At 49.1% G+C, this 23,439-nt stretch overlaps 1 protein-coding gene across 6 annotated transcripts in view; it reads right to left on the bottom strand.

Annotated features, from left to right (window-relative positions):
- Positions 1-1,313: 1,313 nt before the first annotated feature.
- The window catches only part of SH3GLB2 (SH3 domain containing GRB2 like, endophilin B2), a 39,412-nt gene continuing 17,286 nt past the window's right edge, over positions 1,314-23,439 (bottom strand). Inside the window, exons 5-12 of one of the 6 annotated variants that reach the window (XM_050926200.1) lie at positions 23,019-23,111; positions 17,015-17,077; positions 11,126-11,149; positions 7,794-7,883; positions 6,482-6,582; positions 6,002-6,016; positions 3,594-3,843; positions 1,314-2,820 (exon numbers count right to left, since the gene is read on the bottom strand). In XM_050926200.1, the coding sequence (XP_050782157.1) occupies positions 2,713-2,820; positions 3,594-3,843; positions 6,002-6,016; positions 6,482-6,582; positions 7,794-7,883; positions 11,126-11,149; positions 17,015-17,077; positions 23,019-23,111 (744 nt within the window). In that variant the 3' untranslated portion in view covers positions 1,314-2,712. The remainder of the gene's footprint in view (positions 2,821-3,593; positions 3,844-6,001; positions 6,017-6,481; positions 6,583-7,793; positions 7,884-11,125; positions 11,150-17,014; positions 17,078-23,018; positions 23,112-23,439) is intronic. The other 5 variants (XM_050926202.1, XM_050926201.1, XM_050926204.1 and 2 more) reach the window with 5 other exon arrangements.

Raw genomic sequence — 23,439 nt, 5'->3', positions numbered from 1 at the left:
TGTCCCATTCTTCAAGCTTAGTTGAGGATTGATTCTGGGCTTGACAATATTTGCAGCCATGAATGGTGTAGCTTATAGCTACGGCTACATATGTGCCATGGGCACTTTTAGTAAAAGTCATGGACAGGTCCCTGGCAAAATTTCACAGCCCATGGCCTGTACTATATACTTGACAGTCTTGGGTTTGGTGCGTGGTGTGTGGCTCAAGACCCCCTTGAGAGCTGGGGAGGAAGGAGAGTGGGCAGCAGTGGCCTGAGACTGCCCCAGCAGAAGTCAGGCCAATGACATTTAACAGGATTCATTTCAGTCTAGCTATAATGAGGGCTATTACTAGACAAAGCAGCTTGCTCCATTGAACTGCATGTAGAGAGGGAGGTTTTTGTGTGGTTTCATGGCCCTGGAGCAGCAGCAGGCTCACTCTGCTTGTCTCTGAATTATTCAATGAGGGATGATAGTTTGAGGGTGTCAACTTAAGCAAATAGGGGAATGAGATGAAGGCTGAGGAAGCTATAGAGCAGGATACATTATAACAGTCTACTAGAAAGTTTTATTCAACTAACAAACACTATTGAAAGTTAGATAACACTGAATTAGTTCCCTATTGTGTGTTTATTGTATGGCTTTAAGTCTGGCTTACTTCTGAGGAATAGGCCAGGGTGGGAAGTTAACACTTGTGTCCATGGCAATTACAGGGATCCTTAAAGCCTAAGAGCAGCTTGGGTTTGTATTTGTTAAATGCAAGACAAAGTAAATGAACAAGTAGCAGGGTATTCTTGGAACTTCCCCAGTGTGGGTCAGGAACAAATGTTAGGATAAGTCTGCAACAACTACAGAGCTTATACTGGCACTAAAAGGACTAGTCAAGCCCAGAACAGTGAGATTGGAAATGTTACCAGACCAGAGTGTGGCTGCTGTATTCCTTATAAACTACACCTGTGGTCTGGGCTAGGGAAGCAGCTGTTCCTTCTTAATTCAAGTTGCCTGCCTAGTTCACTTCTATACCAGACTATGCCTTCTCCAAACCCCACACTTCAAGAGCAGCATGCAGAACTGAATGCTATTAAGGTCATAGTCTACTTCCACAAGCAGATGTTAAAACAGCACTAGCACATGAGGAAAGCCACACACTGAACTTTAGTTTAAGCTAATAGGGTGAGAGAAAAAGGAGACTGTCATAGAAGATTCAGAATTTTTAAGCTCAGACTGAGTAACAGTATTGCACAGCTCTTAGTTACAGTACCTCACTTTGTACTGTTTGCTGCTAGCTGGAAAGTGAAGTGGTATGGAACCCACACAAGATACTGAGACAGGAGGGCAGACTGGTTGTTTATTGGCAAATAAATGCTAAAAACCAATAGGTGCCCTATTACATTAGGATGGTCACAAAGCAGAGTACAAGAGATCAGTGGATAAACAAGCAAGTCAGTGTCTGTCTAGACACCAGGGGAGGGGTAGTGAACAAAGATCTTGGTGCAGTTGAATGCTTCTACATGGTTTGAGCTGCTAAAGCAATTTCATTTTGCCATCTAAATCCCTTAGCTGTTGAGCACATCACCTCTTAGGGAGAGCTTTCAGACCAAGGTGTCCACTACTTCATCCATTCACCTCCTCCGTATTTGTGACGGTTTAAGTTACAAGGGCACATGGGACAGCAAAATGAAAGGAGGGATGAGAAAGCAGAACCAAATAATGGCTGCTTGGCCTATGTAGTAGTAAGAGGCTCATTGTGAATATACAAAGTGTAAGAGGACCCATCCCACATGCTGTGCTAGAATGCACCAAGTCTGTTCACTACCAGCTGGATGGGACAAGACAGCATTTAAATTAATCTGATTGTTAAAAAAGACTAGCAGAATAACCCCCCCCCCCAAAAAAAAAAAAACACCAAGAAGAGTAGCAAGCCTGGACAACAACAGGGAGCAAGAGCTTTTTTAGAGACTTGTAAACTCAGTTCATGCCCCATTGCTTGGAGGAAATGCAAGCACTGAAAGGTGGTTTTGTTCTTGCAGTACTGGCCTTGGGTCATTAGATTAGTGAAACTGGAAGAAAGTTTAACAAGCCATTCTGTGCCAGGCAGCAGCCACTAAGCACCATTATAGTAGCCCTGCTTTGTTCCTCTGTGGGCAAAGGAGTGCTGTGCATGGGGAATTGTGTTTTTACAGAGACATGCTATCCAAATACAGCTATATTTCATACAGCGCCTCATGCCTTGGCCTCTATTGTTAGAACATGCCAGTGTTAGCATTTTGGAAAGAGACCCAGCGCCTTTGCCCCCACTGGAATGCATACAATGAGGTGGCCCAAGCAAGAGTACCCTGGTAGAGAGCCTCTGAGAAGAGAGAAGAAAGTCCACTTGGTCTCACACACCATGAGCAGCTGTTGAGGAAGAAGAGACATGGCTGGTTCCTGGAAAGCCAGGACAGTTAACACAAACAGGGAAAAGGGAGGAGTAGAGGGAAACCCAACATACCACATGACCCTTACAACTAACTCTCAAAGCAGGCTATTTGGACAGTTAATGAATTCAGCTCCAGGGGCCTTGGGGGGGGGTGTCACTTCACCTTTCATCAGCCTAGTCAACTCCTCCCAATTCCCAGGTTAGTTGAGTGAGTTGACCCGAAGAGAGCAATGGTCTCATGAAGGAATTGGCATTAGAAATGCCAGGACATGGAGGGTTGCATTTTGCTTGTAGATTCTCCTTCCCGGCAGCATTTAACTGAGCAGTTCTAAGTAGGTGACAGGAACTTTGCCCTTCTGGTTGCCCCTCTCGCCTATGAGCCAGTCTGGATCCATCCCTGGCAGGCTGTACACTGTGATCATCTGGGAGAGAAAGAATTAGATAAAATCTCATTCCTCACTGGAGCCAAGAACAGAATTAGGTTTGTGACAGACTCTCGCCTGGGAATTCCTCAAGGACCCTTCAGAGGCTTCCAAGTTTGTACGTTGTTTAGTCATGGCAGGACTTCAAGCCACCCCATATTGTCTGCCAAGCACACTTATGTCAGGCCACAGCTCTGCGCTCAGACATTACCCCTCACTGAGGGGGGAAGGGATTTCAGAGGCATTGCCATGAAGTTGCTTAAAACTTCAGCCTGCTCTGAACTATTAGTCTCCAAGACTTTCCTACCTGTCCAGTGGTTGAGGACTGTCCCATTCAGCCCTCAGCACCAGAGAGTTGAACAAGTTATCAGCCTTTTTATCTAACCCCCTGGGCTTGGTTAGGTGAGACAAGGCAGCTGAAGGAATTCTTTGGATAACATAGCTGAGCCTTAGTGCATTCATGGCAACAGAGACTTCAGTGGGAGCAAAAGGACGCAGCAGCGGTGTCGCACATTGGGTTGACCTATGGCATTGCAGAATTTGGACCCATTCTTCTCACCACCGCTGTCATTCTACTAACTGCAGTAGGAGTTAGTCCCAATTTACACTGGTGTAAACAAGAAGAAAGTCAGGCTCTCACTTACTAGCCCCACTAGTGAAGAGGCTGAGGCATTGCTAGTCCCCAGGGCCTTGCCAAGCCCTGCTCCAGCACTGCTGTGCAGCAGTGCCAAATGGGGTGGGAGCAGCTGAGAGTTCAATGAACAGATACCAACCTCATCCGCTAATAGCGCCAGCTCGCTGCTGTCAGCCGCTTCATAATCATAGAGAACTCTGGCCTTCCGGGTCCCACTGGCTGGAGGTTTGACATCGTTCAGGTTCAGTGCCCCCTCAACAGCTGTGGCAGGGTTAGGTGCCCTGCCTACAGTGGCCACAACAGGAATTGTGGCAGCAACAGTGGTGGGAGAGGTGGTAGCTGGGGGAGGCGATGTGGACTCTGCATTGCCCACAAATGTACCTGGAAATCTTAGTAAGGGGGAAAGAGGAAAAGGCAAGTTAGCGAGGCTCCAGCATTGCACAAGAGAAGTAGCCTGTCAGTTCATGATTCTGACTAGCAAACTGCTCCCAAAGGGGGCTCTGAGCCAGCAGCCAGGGTAACTAGAGATGCAGAAAGGATATGCAGAACTTTCTGTTGAGCATCCAATCAAGCAGCTCTGTTTGTTTCTCTCCTAATGTTCACATTACACACAAGCACATTTTGTGTAGCCTATGGGGATGGTATTGTCACTGAGTCACCCTTTGGAGCGCAGTGTTAATGTTTACAAGAGCATAACAGATAGTTCTCCAGTGCCCACTGCAGTGCTGCTCTACAGCACTGCCAATGCACCTGAATCCTCAGCAGCAGCACTGCCAGTCCTCCCTTAGGAGGCTCAGCTGAAGCCACCCCCAGCTGTGCTGTAGATTGGAGAGACTGACAGAGAATGTCACAATAGTTTTAACTCAAGACAGATTTGAGTCTTGATTTCTTGTGGTGAAAGGGTCAAGCGAGACCGTGTGGCCAAGCAGCTAGAGCACTGGACCAGCACTCAGGAGTTCTGGGCTTCACCAGTGGCTTATGGTACAACCTCGGCCAAGTTACTTCATCTCTGGGCTCATGTGTCTTCCACTTTTTGTCCATCTAGATTGTAATCTTGTGTGCAGGCAGCACCAGCACAGTGCCCCCTACCTCCAAATCTTAGCTGGGGCTCTAGGCTCTACTGTACTAGATAATCAATAGGGGGTTAATTTAATAAGGTTGTGGATCCCACACCCCCATTAAAGATAAATAGCACCCATGGCTGGTCATGTGTAATGTGCCATTAAAGTGTTAAAGGAGCACTCAAGGAAGAGGACATTGCAGAGAAGCTAAATGAATTCTCTGCATCAATCCTCATTGCAGAAGGGGTGGGAGAGATGCTCAAAAAGAATAGCTCTGATGTCAGTAACGAATCAGAAGTACTGTCCCAAATTGATGTGTCAATAGAAGAGGTTTTAGAGCTGATTAAACAGTAATAAGTCACCAGGACCAGACAGTTGGTATTCACCCAGGAGTTCAAGGAACTCCAACATGAAATTGCAAACTACTACCTGTAGTAAGCAACCATCACTGAAATCAGCCTCTACACCAAATGACTAGAAGGTAACTAATGCAACCCTTTTTTTTTTTTTTTAAGAAGGGCTCCAGAGGAGATCCTGGCAATTGCAGGCTGGTGAGCTTAACTTCAGTACCAAGAGAAGTGGCAGAATGATCAGACACAGAAACATGATTAGTCAGGAAAGAGTCACAGCTTTGGAGAGGCATGAATTCCCTTTACAAATCTATCAGAATTTGTTGAGGGAGTCAACAAGCCCAAAGATACAGGTGATCCAATCAATACAGCATACTTGGACCTCCAGAAAGCTTTTGACAAGGCCCCTCACCAAAGGCTACAGTACAGCTTTAACTCTGACCAGAGGTCAGGAAAGGGTCGTTTCATAATTGCCCTGTTCTATACATGCCTTCTGAAGCTCTGGGATTGGCCACTGTCAGAGACAAGATACTGGGCAAAACAGACCATGGTATGACCCAGTACAGTAGCTCTTCCATTCACGCTTAGTGCCAGACCAAGTCATAGACTCATAGGTCAGAAGGGACCAATATGATCATCTAGTCTGACCTCCTGCACAAGGCAGGCCACAGAACCCTACGTCATGTTCAGCACCATTTCAGTCAGATGCTCCTTGGGGCCTGTGTGGACTAACAGCTATTCCAGGCCCCCCACAGTTAATACATGATTAATGTGACCAGAGATGATGAAGAGCTTTCCTGATCTTAACTAGGACAGGGGTCAGCAACCTTTCAGAAGTGGTGTGCCGAGTCTTCATTTATTTACTCAAATTTAAGGTTCCACGTGCCTGTAATACATTAACTTTTTAGAAGGTCTTTCTATAGAAGTCTATAATATATAACTAAACTAGTGTTGTATGTAAAGTAAATAAGTTTCAAACATTTAAGAAGCTTCATTTAAAATTAAATTAAAATGCAGAGCCCCCCAGACCGGTGGCCAGGACCCAGACAGTGAGTGCCACTGAAAATCAGCTCATGTGCCGCCTTTGGCACACGTACCATAGGTTGCCTACCCCTGATCTAGGGTATCTTACTTACATTTCTCCTTTGGAGCTGCAGGCATGGAAAGGAAAGCAAATGGCAGTCATTATGCAGCTACAGATCCACCTGGTCAAGTCAGACTGCACTGGCAGTTAGCCAAGAAATACCCCTTACCCCCACCCAGCTCTCCAGCAGTTGCTCTGACAGTGCACGCGGGATATGGAAGCTCATTGCATGGGTTCAGAAGTTACGCAAAGAGCTGTTAATCCAACTTGGCTCCAAGTGTCTTACAGATCCATTTAGAAAGGTGAACCCTGAAATTAAACACTTAAACCACCTCAATCCCTTTGGGCCTACGCAGCATGATCATGATTCCCCATTACAAAGGTTGCTCAGAGGAGCTCTCCCAGAAATACAGCTTTAAGGGCCTGCTTTTTAAACCTAACCTCAGGTTTGTGTGTGTGTGTGAGTGCAGGGGTGGAGAATGCTAGAGACCAGGAAATGATGCCTCAAAGGCAAGGAGACCCCATCCCATACCTGCCCAGCTGCTTCTGCAGGTCCAGCATGTACTGGTAGCCCTGAGCATAGTAAGTAGCCTGAGATTCTACAAACTGGTGGAGACAGCGAAGGTGATTCACCTGAAGGGAGAAGACAGATTGTCAGCTGGTCTGTTTGTGACCTAGAGCTAAGGTGCAGCCGCACAGAGGAACCCCTCCCTACAGAGGGGCACTTCCAGTATAGGGAAGTGGCAGCAGAGATATGCATGGGCAGAGAAGTGCCAGGATGGTATTTAAGATTTGATCAAGAGGCGTTTTTGTAGCAGAGGCTTCCATCTAGGAGTTTGGGGACTCTAGAACAAGTGGATGGGGTCTCTGACTGGAGCTTGTGCCTTGTGTTCTAGATGACTGAGCACAGGGTTGGAGCCCAGCTGGCTAGTCCCCACAGTTCGCATTACTCACTCTAGGTAACAGGAAGAGCCAGGCTTCTCCACCTTGGTGAAGTGCATTGATGCCTGCAGAGCTGTACGCGCCTGGTAGGATTTTGTTATTTCTATAGCACAATGTACATAGCTCATTATGCCCCTGCCTTGAGCATTCTAGGTTTGCGCTAAGGCCTCAGTTTACCCCATAACCCCATGAACTTGGGCATTACATTGTGTCTCTTCCTCCCATCCCTCTACAGAGACAGGCTCATCATCATCCTGTATCCTTCCAGAACAGGGGTGGGCAAACTATGGCCCAGGGGCTGCATGCAGCCCTCGAGCTCCTACCAGGGAGCAGGGCCAGGGCTTGCCACACTCCACGCTGCTCCCAACCCAAGCACTACCCCCACAGCTCCCACTGGCCAGGAACTGTGACCAATGGGAGCTGTGGGGGCAGCACCTGCAGACAGGGCAGCACACAGAGTTGCCTGGCTGCATAGGAGCCAGAGGGGGGACAGGCTACTGCTTCTGGGAACTGCTTGAGGCAAGTGCCACCCACAGCCTGCACCCCAACCCTCTGCCCCAGCCCCGATTCCCCTCCCACCCTCGGTCCCAGAACAGAGTGCCCTCCTGCACCCCCACCCCTCATCCCCAGCCCCACCCCAGAGCCCTCAACCCCTGCACCCCAACCCCTTGCCCAGAGCCACCTCCTGCATCCTGAACTCATTTCTGGCCCCAGCCCAAAGACCGCAATCACAGCTGGAGCCCAGCACCTCCCACGCCCCAACCACTAATTTTGTGAGCATTTATGGCTTGCTATACAATTTCTATACCCAGATATGGCCCTCGCACCAAAAAGTTTGCCCACCTCTGTTCTAGGACACTAAAAGTCATTAGTTTCAGACCACTTGCCCCTTGGGAACTCACATGTGTGCTGCTGATCCCCTCCAGCAGGAGGCGCGTCAATTCCGCCTGCCGATCAAACTCAGTCTGAGCCACCCGGAGCTCATGTTCTGCCTGCAAGACAAAAGGGAGCATGATGTGTTTCCTGGGCTGCAGAGGGGAAGGCTGGGTCCAGCTTCCTCTCTCTCCTGGAACAAGCTGGAGACCAGCTATAGACTCCTCCTACCACCAGAAGGAGAGAAGTAGGGACACATTTACAGAGGTGGCTACTGATTGAATGCCTCCATTTGTGGAGCCCAGCATCAGATGCATTGATCCTGGCATGCAGAGGTGCAGAGCACCCCTGGACTCCCTGGGAGCTGTGCGCGCTCAGAACTCCGAGCACCTGGCCTGTGGCAGTGGTGGGACTGGGCTGCCAAGAGTCCGTGGCCACTCTTGAAAGCTAAGTCCTAAGCCTCCATGTCTGCATCAGAGTCTGCAATGCCTATTTATAGCCCAGCACCTCCTAGACTAGGCCTTCCCCAGGACAGCAGCAACCTGGAGGCCATGAAGACTAATCTATGATGGGAAAGAGCGGGTAGGGTGTAACCCTCCCACCCCACTGAAGTCAGAGCATGGGCAGGCCTTATGGATCTTGAAGCAGATCCCAGCCCCTAACCCACTGTCTATGAGTAGGGGGGCTCCACCTGGAATTGGACAGCCAATGCCTCTCCATGGAGAGGGTCACTGTGTGGAAGGGCATCTGGCAGTTTCCCATGCTGATTCCCATGGGAGTTGCAGGGGATGCTGCTGCCAAGAGAATCTCACAGCTCTGCTCCTTCCGCCCCCCACCACCACCTAAGCCTAGAGAACCACAGAGATGGAGCGGTTTCTGCAGTCCAGCTGGGAGGAGTGTCTTACTTTTTCCCTAGCAGTTCTTGGGCAATTGTAGGGTGTTTCTCAATGGGTAACTAAGAGCTGAACACTAGTCAGACTCCAGAGGCTTCCAGGGAGCTGCTCTGAGCTCATGTTAGCACAAAATCAGGCCCAAGAACATCAGCTACAAGACAACTCTGCAGCAGAGGCCCTGAGAGGAAACACCCCACTTGCCAGCATTGCTGCCCACGTGGCAGGTGAGATTGTAGAACTAGATGAGGGCTTTGAATGTAAAGGCCAAAGCCCTGTCAGGCAGAGTAATTAATATGCAAAATCAGAGCCATAATTGGCCTTGCAGACAGCACGCTTACAAATTAATGGGTGGTTTGCAGTGTGGGAACGATGCCCAAACGTATTTCCAAAGTAACATTCAGTGCAATTAGAGCAGTGGGAGGATTTGTTTTGGGGCAGGGGAAGAGACATCTCCTATCAGGGTAAGCGGCACACACTAGCAAAGAACGTGTATTCTCATGCAGGAAGTCTTGTGTGTGAACCTCAGTGCTCCCTGGGCCATGGCCAGTTTCATCTTAGGGCTTGTTGAAATGGGGAAATTGATCAGAATAGCTCTGTGCTGACACTTTGAGCACCTGGAGTAAGTGTCCACACAGGGAGATATTGCAGAACAGTTATTCTGGTCAGTTTCCCTACATAGTCAAGCCCTTGGTAGGTTTTTTAATAGCTTGAGGCTGGAACTCAGTATTTCTTAGGATGGGTTCATCACCTCCAAAAGAAGTGCAGTGTTCATACATGCAAATCAAGCTTGATTTTAAAGCAAGAGATTGCTGTGGCCCACTGCCTTGGATGCATGTTACCCTAGCACAGTGTGGATAAGAGTACTCCAACAAACCCCCTTTTGAATATCCATCTCTATTTTAAGCCAACCTGATTGAACAGTTTCTTGCATCCTCTCAAAGATTTAGGGGAAATAAAAAAAAGATTTCAGGGAGCATCAGCAGTGGCATATTATGCACCTGCAGTGAGACCTTTGGGAAACAGTTGGCTACAGACAGCTGAGCCTTCTGGTGGGCAACCCTGGCTCCATTCCCATTGGGCAGAGTCAGGGATTTCATTGGCAGGCAAAGGTGAAGCATCATGCCACACAAGCCACATTGTTTGCTCTTGCACACCCAGCAATTGCTGCCAGCAACTGGGGCTTGAAGGGGCAGGACACCACATCTTGTCTCATCCAAGATCTGGGGATGTCTTGGGAACATCCTGAACTGGCTCCCACCATGTCTGTCTAGAGATCTGAGGAGCATTAAGTCAGGGGAAAGTAGCTAGTTCATGTTTTGGTGCTAAACATGAGGAGATACATGCATCTAATGGAAGAGGCCAGCGGCCCTGATTGGTACCAGGTCTGATAAAGGAATTAACACTTCCTCCTGCACAATTCCACCAATGCATTTTAGCCCTAAACAGCTCAGTCTGCTCTCTAGAGGACATGATCATGGCAGGCCAGGCTCCATGGCAATTTGGGGATCTGGACACATTCACCAGGGATCAGGTTAAAGATGCAGAGATATATGACAGCACCCTGGATTGCCAAGAGATGAAGTATCACCACTTTTGAGCATGGTCGTAGCCATTCTGATGTGCTAGGCAGCTTTCTAATCTCTGTTCAGAACCCAACTAGTCTTGAGGTTCTATACAGGTGGTCAATACCCAATTATATGCAGTCACATTCCTGCCACACCTCTGCCTTTTTATAGCTGCTGAATACTCCAAAGGAGCAACTTTGGTTTGCTGTCCAGGCTTGAGGGGGGATGGGCAACATGGAGACATGTCTCCCACACAGAACCACCTTTACTGTGAGCCAGAGAGCATTTCCCCTCTCACTTCTCTGCACTACACAACCTCTTGTAAGGACCACCTAGGGTGTTAGTGGGAATTCCTTCCTCTCGGTGACTTGGGTCTGACTAGGAGCTGAGTCTAGACCGAACTCCTCCAGGACAAATAGAAAAGACAGCTCTTAATGGTGCATGTATATTAATGTAGGAGGTGTTTGTGCTGCAAGAGAGGAGCTGAAAGTACCATTACAGTGCATTGGCTCTGCTGCTAGCATTGCAGCACAGGGAGCTCTTAAGACAGCCTTGTATTATACACAGGGAGCCTACTTTTTTCAGATGCTGAGGCCTTCCTTATTAGGCAAGAGAAATGGGAAGGTCCTAGAGATATGCAGATGTGATCAAATTGCTTCCTTGCTAGTCCCACTAGCATTAGAGTTAGCTAGTTACAGTTCTCCTGTTCATCACCTCACTCCTTAACCCCAGTGGGATGCACCAGGGGACAGAGCTAACATCTTTGCTTTCAGCCTGCAAAGAGCAGTGACATCCTTGATCAAGCACCTGCTCCACATTTGGATGAAGAAGTCTGCAGTACGCACATTCTGCCTCCCATCCCGCTCATTAACATTTCCAGCACCTTTTCACCTGCGTACTTACTTTTTCCACCTCGTCGCTCCAGAGCTGGTGGGGCCACAGAGCAACAGGAAAGGAGATCAGTGTTGGAGACTTCAAGAAGCACTCGGCAATAACAGCAAATTGGTGGGGATACTCCACAGATGCAGCAGGCTAACTCCAGGAACAAGCCAGCCCTTCACCCAGCAGCAGCAGGCAGCCTTCTGCCCCAGACAGGACACCTTCTTCCTCAAGGAGCCCGTTTTGCACTCCTTCCTACCTCCCTGCTCCCATATCCTCAAACTCAGGAGATGTCTACACATGGACGATTGTCAGGACTCAAGGTCTTTTGACTTCATACCCTATCTTATTCTGGATTAATTTCTTGTGTGGATGCTCTTATTGCAGAGAATCTCAGAATGTTAAACCAGAACAGTTTAAGAATAGCTATTCCAGAATGACTCCTCATGTAGCACCCTCAGTATGACCCTGAGGGAGGAATCCTCTTAGTTGTTGAGGGTACAGCACCTAGCGTAATAGGGCTCCTAAGCAGGGAGTGGGCTTCTACAATACAAGTATGAAATAAGCCCTGGCCAGAACAAAATGCAAGAGCTGGGATGGGCAGAAGTGAAGGGATGGATAGAGTGAAGATCTCTGAACAGCAGGGTCAGAATAGCTCAACAATGCAATGATCTGCACCCCTCAAGCTAAGCTGGGCCAGAGTTGAAGGACAGCCTCTTCCAGAATGCTGGTGGGGGGCACAGGTGTAAAACTGAGCCAAGTCTGCAATAAGACAGGGCTAGTGCAGACAGTTCACCATGGCCTGGGCGAGGGGGGGCATGTGCAGCCAAGTGAGTGGTTGTGATGGGTAAAGGAGTCCCTCACCCACTGATCTATAGCTCAGGAGAACAGGAAAAGCTACATGGAATCCAAGCTGCTCTGAGGCTCTGGCTAGTTCAAAGCATTCCGTGGGTGTTTGTAGCCAAGCCTGTCCTTCAGAGGAAGGCAGCACTGAACCCCAACTCCCCTTCCCAGGCCTGCTGGAGCTTGCAGCTCTGCCTCTGTCAGAGGAAGAGGCTCATCTGCTCCTAGAAGGAGTCATCTCCCATCCTCCCCACTAACTTCTGGGGTAGGGCGGCACAGTCAGCTGCTCTCTGGGATCTGGCTTGGAGGTATGAAACATAACAGTCAACACAAAAACAAAACAAAAAACACAGCAACAGGAGAGGGAAGAGAACAGGCAGAAAAACATATTGATCCACCCCAGAGGGTCCTTGGCCTTGTCTTTCCCATGGTCAGGAGTTTCCCCTTCAGCACAGCCGCACACACACAATTACTATTGACTAATGGGGGGTGGGAAGATACTAAAGGAACTGAGACAACAGCAGTAAACAGCAAAGGATTTAGTGGCCTAGAAGCCAGGGGGCTGAGCTCTAGCCTGGTAAAGGCTGAGATACTGAACTGGGACCCATCTCTGGGGACTCCCTACCCAGGAGAGGGACTGAACTGGGGCATGGAAAACCAGTGTGAAAGGACTCAAATGGGACCCCAGGAGGGGAATGTTGTCGTTACCCATGGACTGAGTTCAGGAGCCCTAATGAGGGGAGAAATTGGCAGCCAGGCACTGTAGAGTGACCTCTGGCCACAAGGCAGCAGCTGGCCCTGTTAGGATGCAGCACACTCCTCCTGGCACTGGCTTAAGCTTAACCACCGATTGTGTTACCTTGATGTAGAGGAATTTGTAAGTTACTTTTGTAGCTACACTGCCTGATGTCACCACTTAGAATTTCCTGGCCAGAAAGTCCCATGTCCTCCTGATGCAGGAGTGAAGACCCTTTTACAAGAGGGCTTGGGCTAGGGCTAGAGTGGCATCTCCACCAGTAGAGGGCCTATGATAAAAAGATAGCAGTTTTGAATCTATCCAGCAGAAGGCAGTGGTACACACACACCAGCCATCTCACCACAATACCCTGCATTGAAAGCCAGAGCGGTTTGTGGACAGGGAGAGACTCCAGAAATGACAGCTCCATAGGGGCTCCAGTGCCCTGTTCTAGCACTCCAGTCTCAGCACACAGGTTTGTCCATTGCTTTAAGTATTGGGCTCTCCCTCCCTTCTGACCTCGTCTAGCTATGTATTTAGTGCACTAGTCACCAGTGTCCATCTTTAATCCAGCTTTGTGCTGCCTAAACCAGCCCTGGAGAGCTTCCCCCAGGACTGCACTGGAGACTCTTGCTACTTGTCTAATATTGTCTCTGTAACCTTTGTACACTCAGCTACTAAGCTGGGTCCAGAGACCTTAACACCCCACACTTGGAAAAAACAATCAATCCCAATCTAGACATATGCTCTCATCCCAACCCCAGCAGCCATAGAAGACAATGGGGGTTGGGCAAGAGTCCATGCATGGACTTCCTACAGACAAAGCAACACAGGGAAGTGAGTAAATGCTCTTCAAAAGGCTTCTATCAAAAGGCAGTAGATGGAAATCCCACTCTAGCACATATACATCAGTACAGGGCCTATGACATTTGTTTAACCTTATGGAGCACACATGCACGTCTTCTGCCTCATGTTTCCACAAGCACCATTAGGTAGTGGGATCTCTCTCTCTTTAACCCCATGGAAGTGTTATTCCAAGCAGGCATTCATGGGTTAATATGCTCATTCTCCTCTGAGGTCTGTCCAGCTAGAAACAGCTACTTGCTCAGCCGAGGCAATGATAAGCCTCTCAGATTCATGCTGCTGTTATTAGTAGAATAGGTCAGACCTTCCCACCCCCATGTGCTATCAAAGTGTACCACTGCCCTTTACCAGATAGAATCTGCCATTTGCTCAAGGTTTTCAGAAGCCCAACTGGCTGCACTTGGTAAGTTACCCAGTTAGTACCCTGCACTTCTCTAGAACATGAGAGCTCCAAGCAGGTGTGTGGCTGGCTGGCCATGTAGCTGCAGGCAGTCATGCATTAAAACACCTCAGCTAGGCACCAGATCCCCCCAGCACCATCATGGGCAATGAGTGGCACAGGGCTGAGGAGACTGGGAAAGGCCAAATGCAGTGCTACCATGCCTCCCTACTCCCTCCCACACAAAGACAGCTCAGATGTTTCAGCAGTTCCAACTGATGTTCTCAGAAGCCTAGCTGGAGCCCAAGGACCCCTCCTTAGGGCTATGCAATAGGTTTTCCTTGGAGCCTGTCCTAGGAGTACAGAGCATGGAGAGTGGCCAAACCAACATCCTCCAAGAAGGGAGACCTGATCCATTTGAGTGCAGATTATTTTGCAGTCAGACAGAGCAAGGGAGGAGGGCTGCTCCTTCACTCCTACACTTCAGCTCAGGACACAGCTGAGAGACTAAGGGCAGGTGGCCTAAGTTAAGAATTTTCCCTAGGCACATCCTCTCTTTCCAGAGGATCGGTAGGATGAGGTCATCCAGGATCATTGTATGCCTCTTCTCTCTCACAAATAGAGAGACTTTTGAACTACAAGTCCAGCTCTGTCCAAGTTGCACCTGGCTTGCCCAGAGCGTCTGCAGTTTAGAGTCATGAGAAGCTCAGAACATGCTGACCCATTTGCTCTCACTCATGCACAAAAACCAAGCCTGTTACCTTCTGGAGCCAACAATCCCTCCCTCCAGAGAAGAGGAGGGAGAAACAAAAGCAAGATTAGCAGCTACAACTGGAGTGAAAGGGTTAACATCAGGTCACAAACAGCAGAGGCATATGGGAGTTCAGCCTAGAAGAGAAGCAGAGCGACAGTGTGAAGAGTTCCTTCCCACTGGGATGCCAGGCCCTTTGGGATGGATGCTGGGATTCCAAGCTGGCAAGAGAAACCTCCACAGTTACTAAGGTGGCTCTGTCTGCACTGGGCAGGGAAGCTCAGTTAGCATCTCTCCAGCTAGCAAGCCTTCCTAGAGGTACCACTAGTATCCCTGCTCAGTGCAGGGAGATGCCAAGGTGGCACTTCCTCTCCATCCACCTTCTTGTTGCTGCCAACTGAGGCTACTAGTTGCAGAAAAAATGCCACAAGCACTTGCGAACACACAGAACAAGCAGCCAGAGCCCTCTCACTGCTACAAGCACTTCATGGAATAGAGACACTTGCCAACCAAAATCATTCACTGGGCTAGGAGCAGTTATGGGCTAGGTCCTTGTGCAATTCCACTATTAATGGGCAAATCCCAAAGAAAAATCCTATAGGAGGAGGAGTTTGGATTTGACATAGTACAGAGTTTGCCACCAAGCCTCCTATTACTTCCTCAATTCCCAGAGCACCCTACAGTCTCAGAATTGGCCTTTAAAAGAGATTGAGCTGCTCATTGCAGAGCTAGTTCTATGCAGTGCTAAATATGTTGTGGGTAAGTCAATGGAGTTACAGCAGAAGAGTCTGACCTGAGCTTTGAGGTGGGGAACTATTCTATGGACCAATGCCATGATTAGGTATTGCAAGCCCAGTCTGCAGTTAGTCTTCTCACCTGTGGCTGCAAGACATGGAAATCCATAAGACACTGGAAGTCACAAGCTATCCAGAGTCTTGGCTTCTGGAGTCTCTGATCTGCAGAAATGCAGGGCATGCTCCAGTATTTTGGTCTTATCAGATGCCCAAATGCTAGTAAGGAGTTAGTTCTGTTCTCCTCCTCTGCTCTCCAGTACCCAAACTAGTTATCGCAATACCTCCATTGCCATTAAAGTCTCACACCCCTCACCATTCACAGCTCTGGTTCCCTTGGATTGGAAGTGCCACTCTAGAGGAGAAAGGAGAGATCTGCAGCAATTGCTCGCTCAGTCTCCTCCAGGTTTTTAGCAAGATAATTACTGAATAATTTGTCCTATTGAAAACAATGTTGCACCAGCATCATGACCTAAAAGGGTCAGGGCAGATTCCCTGTGGAACCAACACTGATGTTCCAGTACAGGCACTTCTCTCCAGTTTGGGTGTTGCATATTAGATATGCTGAATTACCTGGAGCTAAAAATCACTCCCATGTGGCTGTCATTTGCTTATGCATTGGGCTTCCCCATTTGGTGCCCACAATTCATCTTCCAGCCTCCCAGTCCCAGGTCACACAGCCTGACAGGAGCATCAGTGTTGTTTCACAAGTGGTTCAGAAAGCAAGACAGTCATCAAGTTTTCAACATTTTAACAAAATGGATATCGTGCAATGGGGAGCCTCGAGCAAAGCGCTGGACACTGATGGTTGAGCCACACTTGATGCAACATGCTAGAGAGGCAGGGGGCAACTCATCCACCCCCAGCACAACTCAATGTTGTCATCTAGCCACTGAGATCTCCCACCAGCCAGAGACTCCTGATGCAGAGGAAACCAAATCAGTAGGAGAGTTGAGGCCATCTCTTCCACTTCTAACAAAGACAAAGGCCTTGTACTGTTGGCCTGACGTCGCTCATGCCACAGGTAGCAAACAAACATTAGGAGTGGGATTGTATGATTACCCCTTGCATGAGCAATTTAAACTAGAAGCCTCCTGAACTTCAGTATGCTGGTGGTAGTCCTGCTCTGGTCAGGGAGCCACATACACTCTACTCCACCAGGGCAGCAACACTGCATTAGCCCCACGTGGATGGAGGAAGCCAGCTCACAAAGGACTATATTCCTCCCTCTCACCAGTTCCTGGAAGAGCAACCAAAACACTGGCAGAGGATTCCCGGTTTGGGTTGGGAAAGGACAAAGAGGGCCAGTAAATACTCAGCTGCCAATCGCTGACACTATCTCCACCCACAACTCTCTGCCTTCGCCATCAAGGTTTATCTGCAGCGCATCTCTGCTCCCACCACTAAGGGCAACAGTCAGGTAGAAGGAAGGAATCCTGGGCAGCCCATTTCACATTAAAATGTTGAAAACAGCATAATGCTGGGTCTGAGTTAAAATCAGGTTGAGACAGAGGTTAGAACATAGACGTCTAGAAGATGGTGATCTTACCGCTGATGCGCTGGCGGAGAGAATGTAATTACGAGGTCTAGTCTCCTGAAAGTCAGGCACAGCCTAGGGAGGGGGGAATAGAGTTTCATATACAAGTCATGCAGAAGAGTCAATGGAAGTCAGTCCTCCCAATGAATGGCGAAAAGGGCTGGCAGTGCCCAACATTAGCTCCTAGAATAGTGGCAGACACACTTGAGGTCTCCTAGAGGGCTGGGGGGAGGGGTGAGGTAGCCTGATAAGTATGGTGTGCTGCAAGGAACAGATCATGGAACTTCCAGGTGAAGTGAGGGTCTTGCATACACTAGGATCATCTGTCAGCTAGGAGAGCAGTTCAGATCCATTTACACCAGTAAGCCAAACCAGAGTCTGAGTGAAACATTCTGAAGTGGTTTGAGCCTAGCCCTAGACACGAAGGCCATTTGTTCCTGGTCTGGCTGACTAATGTGGGAGGATTTTAATCTGTTTTAGCTGAACCCAGAGTGAAGACTCAAAACACATTTCCAAGCCCAGTGCAGACAGGGCCTTAGCATCTCTTGTACTGACTCTGAGGTTCCTTCTCACCTGCAACCTATGGATCTCACAGGTTACAAAGGATAAATATGCAGCTAATTCAGCCACATTATGGGGGTATGAGGAAACTCATAACTGGGCAGAGTCTACCCTAGCATCCTGCATTATGTTCCTGAGGAAGCACACTTCCTCTACCCAAGATGCTGTTAGCATGCACCATGTGGAGACATTGCCTCATCTACCAGCTCTATTCCCTCCAGGGTCTGTTTCTGCCAGAGGCACCAAACCTCTCATCTCTGGTACTGGCACCCCGAGACCCAAGCTTTTAGTGGAAAGGAAGGTGATACAAGTCTTCCCCCACCCCACATCAAAATCTCTTAAGAATCCCACCTTCATTGTGCACAGGAGCATATCTGGCCCATCGCCTTGCTGGCAGAGGACTCTATTCAATAGCTTTTGCATTCTCTACCTGTATTTCACGGAAGTTGGGGAGGAGAATAACCAAACCATCTTTGGCCATAGCTGGACCCCTGCTACTGAGGCAGTAGGAAAGGAAGGGAAACTGCAGATTCTTCCCTTACAGGAATGTGGAACATGGCTAAGAGAAGACCATTTTATGATGGGGTGAAGTGAGATTCATCCCATCCCATGCCATAGATACCATGTTCTTGTCAGCCACTTCAGCATCATAGCAGCTGTAGTTTGGATTGGGGTGGAAGGTGCAACGAATCAAGACTATGCTATGGCCTTCAGTTTAACAAAGGCAGTTGGCTCGAATGGATTGAGTTTGATGTCAGTTACTCTAATGTAAGCCCCTCAATTTCTGATTTGCACAAGCATAACAGATCAGCATATGGCCCAGCAAGTTTTGATCATGCAGCGAGCTGGTGTGCGACAGTCATATGATCCAGCATTTCTAACCCCAGCCAGATCTCTATAATCCTCTAGGCCGAGTACATCCCACCCAGGCTAATCTTTTTACAGCAGACCCAGCTCAACTTAAACGAATTGGCCCAATTTGCAGCACCACTGAGCAGATGCACAGGCCCAATTCCATACAAGAGGATGCAGCCAGCCTCTCATCAATAAAAGACTTTACCTCATGGGTTTTATGAGCATGAGAGGAGAATAACCTAAGCTGAAGGGGGTGGGGGAGGAGGAGTTAAAAACAAAAGAAATGCATTAGCTGATGAGGTGTTCCTGAGTAGGGCCCAGCTGACCAAATCCACACTCGCACTGTGGAGATGTGGAAGGTAGAAGGAGCTCTCCAGAAGACCAAGATTCAAAGATCTCTCCCCATCCATGGCCATCCCTTTGTTTTCAGGATGGCTTCCTTGGACTTCCAGAATTGGTCTTGTAGCACATGGTATGGAGGAGGCAAGCAGCTATCATGCCTCTGCATACTGGCATGTTTCGTTTGCAAACAGTGATCAAAAGGGAACATGAAGACTGGATGAATACAACTCCTCTCCCTACCCCCAAATCCCAATGTGCTGGGGAAAAAAAAAAGAGGGTAGAACCCTGGAGCTTAAGAAGGGACAGTACAGCACTGCAGACCAAGTTCAACCACCGCCCATCATTGTCTAACTTTCACATCCTTTTTCCCCTCAAGGCAAGAGACTTGTTCTCCAACCCCACACCCAACATGGAGCCAGAGGTAAGAGTCAGTCATGTTTGTACATAGGATCCAGCCTCCTTTGAGCACTGCTTGCAAGAGGCTTTAATGGAAGCTGGATTGCACACTCCTGGAGAGGGGCTGCAGGCAACCAGGAGGCTTCCATTGTTTTTTGGGCACCCTTGTGTCAGGCAGCCACACGCCCAGACTGCATGTGGAATGTGCTCTGGGGTTGCTGCCTGACATTTTTTTAATTGGGAGAGGGACAATGAGAGGCACTAAGGAAAGAAGTCACAGCACTATTAACACAGTCAATACTCACATCTCCCTCACACTGAGCAAAATTACAGAAAAAAACAAAAACAAAAAAGGTTAGTGAACAAAAACACCATCAACATCAAAGACAAAGCAAGAACCCCACAAAGGTTAGAGGGAACACAAGCCAACCCACGAGACAGAACAGCAACTCACTGATTTGGGGATACCAGCCTCAAAGGTTCAGCCCCAAGAGAAACAAAAGCCAAAAGGGCACAAGGAGTGGAAAGGCACAAGATCTGCACTATCCAGAGGGGGATATGAGCACAAAGTTGGAATGGAAAGGAGTTACCCAGGAGAGGTAGGACACTAATGGAGGGGGTTGTTTCCGACAGCGGACTTCAGGTCAGGTTTTAAACACATTAACCAACATGACTGTACTAAAACCAATTGCTAGTTAACATACATTTAAAACCTGACTGGAATCTAGAGCTGACATATCCCATGTTGGCACTTTCTGCCCACCTGCTACAAGGGCCTTGCACACAATAGTGAAAGCCACAATAAGAAAGCACAGAACCCTCCCCATAGCTCTATGGAGACTGATTACCTGGACTCAAACTGGGCTGGGTAAGAGGATTCTATGCTGGTATTCAAGGTGGTCATCTGGGTCAGGATTGCTCATCTACATTAGATGACTAGTTACATTTCCAGGAAGCAAGGTTATGCATGGACATCTGCATTTCTAGGGTTGTTGAGGTACTTGGGAATCAAGCTCAATACCCCAGCAACAAGGTTTATGATCTCCCATCACACGGTTTGTTGTAGCTGTAGCACTTAAGGGCCAGATGCCTGACCAAAAGTCCCCTACCAGAGGTTGGATGACTGCTACACACCAGCAAATCCCTGGACAAAGCCTCTTAGGGCACTGAGCTACTGAGTCATTGTCCAGAACTTGTGCTGCCTATGCAACTGAAGAGGAGAGGAAGGAAGGTCTAACTCTGCTCCAAGAGAGCGAAGCAGGAAGAGAGAAGGGGTTAACATTTTCTGACTGTAGTAATCATGTACCATTTCCAGGACAGCAAGGGGCATCATCAGCTGGATGGGGTGTGGGTAGGAGGATGGGGAAGTGGCACAGACTTTCCACCACACAGCTATCTGAACTTGGACCCAGACTAGTATTCACCATTTACCTCCTTGAAACCAAGATCATGCCCCCATCCCACTCCATGCATGCCTACACATGGGGAAATTTGTGTTTCTGTAAGTTGTATATCTGGGGAGAACAAGAGTCACCTTAAATGGAAGTGGGGATATGGAAGGCAAGTTTTCATGCAACCTCAGCTATTTCATATTGGGTGGAACCACAGACTCCACTAGACAATCTGCAGAGCAAGGGGGAGCTGGCTTCTCCTGAGGCTGTGTTCAAAGCCACCTTACCCAAGGGGATACAGAGCATGTGTGTTTGCAGGTGTTAGAACTGGGACAAACCTGTTGATTGAAGGCCTTTGATGTTACCATAGCTACCTATGCTCCTCAGAGGCAGCCACACAACAGGAACCAATGCTGGAAAGGGGAAAGGAAGAGTCCCTGGGACATAAGCCATTTGGGACATGTGGAGAAGCCAAATGCAACCTAGCCACATGATGGCTGGCAGGACAGGTCAGGCCAGGACACCAGTCCTGGTATTTTGTATCAAGAAAGAGCCAGACTCAGTGACAAGGATTCCAGCTTGTTCTGACTATGGCCATTAGTTCACTGGGTAGAGCCTGGAGCCTCACTGCAAGACTGAAGGCTTGAAGTTGTGCGTGGGGGGCATATCCATGTGTCCATTTTTACGTTGGCTGTACTGCAGACCTGCTGAATTCTGAGGAGCCCACCTTCACAGCTGCATTTCCCCAAGACAGCGCTAGAGCAGCCCAAGCAGTAGTGAACAGCATTGGTGTAGCCAGCACCCTGGTGTTTTAGCCAGTGATGAGCTCCCAAAATCCTAATAACCGGTTCCCTACCGGGTCCTCAGTGGCACTTTGGCAGCAGGGGTGTGTCTTAACTCTCTGGTTTTCAACAGCATTTTGGTAGCAGGAGCAAGTGAAGGACCTGCTGCTGAAGTGCCACCAAAGACCTGGTAGGGAACTACATGGTGAGTACAAGCCTCACATGCCTGTCTGTCCCACCCCCAACCTACGTCCTGCCACTGACTGCCCACCTGAGGACCCGCAACCCCATCACACTCCTTGTCCCCTGACCGCACACCCCTCCTAGAACCTCTGCCCCCTCCAACTGCTCCCTGCCCATTATCCAACCCCTCCTCCCAGCCCCAGGCCAGCCCCCTTATGCTGCTCAGGGCAGTGCATATGGGTGCTGCGCAGCCCGCTGGAGCTCGCAGCCCCACTCCCTTGTGCCACTCAAAGCTGCAGAGCTGCCCAGAACACTGGCACCAGCAGCGCACTGGGGCTCTGCAAGGGGGAGTGAGGGAGGGGCTGGGGAGCCTCCCCAGCTGGGTGCTCAGGACAGTCCCATGGGCTGCATGTGGCCCACGGACCGGAGTTTGCCCACCTGCCAGCCCTTTTAACCGGCTGTTGTGAACCGGTGCGAACTGGATCCAGCTCACCACTGGTTTTAGCCATTGTGTGACCCAGGTGCAAGCGCAGGCATCCAGTCAGTGGAACAATTGTTGGAGTCCCTCTCCAATTGCTTTCATGGACTTGGGAGACAGAACTGAGAGTCAGAACAAGGCTCCCCCCACTCCAGTGACTGGACCTGGCATTTGTCAAGCCTGCCCTTTGTTTCTGTAACTAGAGAGTCTTGAACTGAGAAAATGTACCAGCTAATTCCCAAGCCAGAATGGAGCAGCCAGCTTGCATTTTTTGCAGCTAGACTGGCAGTGCCAAGACACAGACTGTCAGCAGTCTCCTCAGCAAGCTACGCAGACATGACTTGGGAAGCCAAGGGAGCAGCTATCAAGAGGCTCAAGCAGAGTCACTTTGACTGCGTGCTCCTTATTGGCAGAGCCCAGGGGAGGCGAGAACTTCAGGTGGAACACTGCTCTTAGTTTTGAGCCCTCATTTGAGATTCCAGGAGTCCTGCAGGCTCCTAGTGAAATGTACAGTTAACCCCCACCTCCCCAGCCCTTTCAGTGAATTTTCTAGGGGAGACGCCCCAGATTCAGCTTGGTGCCCCTATTTTGACTCGAGTTTTACAAGCCTTCTGACAGGACAGCGTCTCTGGTGACTGGCACAAGCTTCACCAAGATCAGACCCGGGTGCTTAGCTGCAATCCCTCAGAACAGCTGGGAACCTGTGTCAGCTAGCCAGAAAGCAGGGTTTCTCAAGGACCAGGCTAGACTTGCACCACTTCCAAAGCTCCCCAGCAAGGCTATGCCCATGAACAAGCATGTCACCCCTGCGGAGAACAGGCACTGTAAGCCAGTGCCTCACACCATGCGGAGTTGTTCCCTTGCCTCACTTGTGGAGAAGTCACCCATACCCCTACCAAATGCAGCACTGATGGCAATGCAGGCAGTACAGACTGACTCTGGGTCACAAGAGCACTTGGCACTCCCTCTCACATGCGACCCAAGCCCTGGTGTGCAGAAAGGAGGAAAGGAATTATGGGAGAAATTACCGATGCTTTTGCCTCAGCAGCCTTGGCTTTCTTCAATCTGGCCTTGCAGGCATCCAGATCCAGACGGCGGTTCTCCAGGATCCTCCTTTCTTTCTAGAAAAGGAGAAGGGGGACAAATAAGAATCAGGTGCTTAGAAATCTTTCCTGCCTATGTGAGAGAAGCCACCTAGGAATCAAGCTGATTTGTTTGGTGGCAGGGAAGGGGGTAACAGTAGATGCACTGGCACCATTGGCAGGAGCATTGGATAAGGATAAAGGGCCGACCTTCTAGAAAGTGAGAAGCAGCTTCTGGTCTGGCGAGCCTGTCTATAAAGGGTTAATTTATTGTCCTATCACCCCTGCGAGGGAGAGACAAGTAGCCCCATTCCTCTCCCCACACAAATGAGGAAAGCCAGTGGGAGAATTGGAATTAAAACTCCAG

This window comes from Gopherus flavomarginatus, chromosome 17 (assembly GCF_025201925.1).
Source record: "Gopherus flavomarginatus isolate rGopFla2 chromosome 17, rGopFla2.mat.asm, whole genome shotgun sequence".
Lineage (NCBI taxonomy): Eukaryota > Metazoa > Chordata > Testudines > Testudinidae > Gopherus > Gopherus flavomarginatus.
Note: the sequence above shows the minus strand (reverse complement) of the source record. Positions and strands in the feature narration are given on the sequence as shown.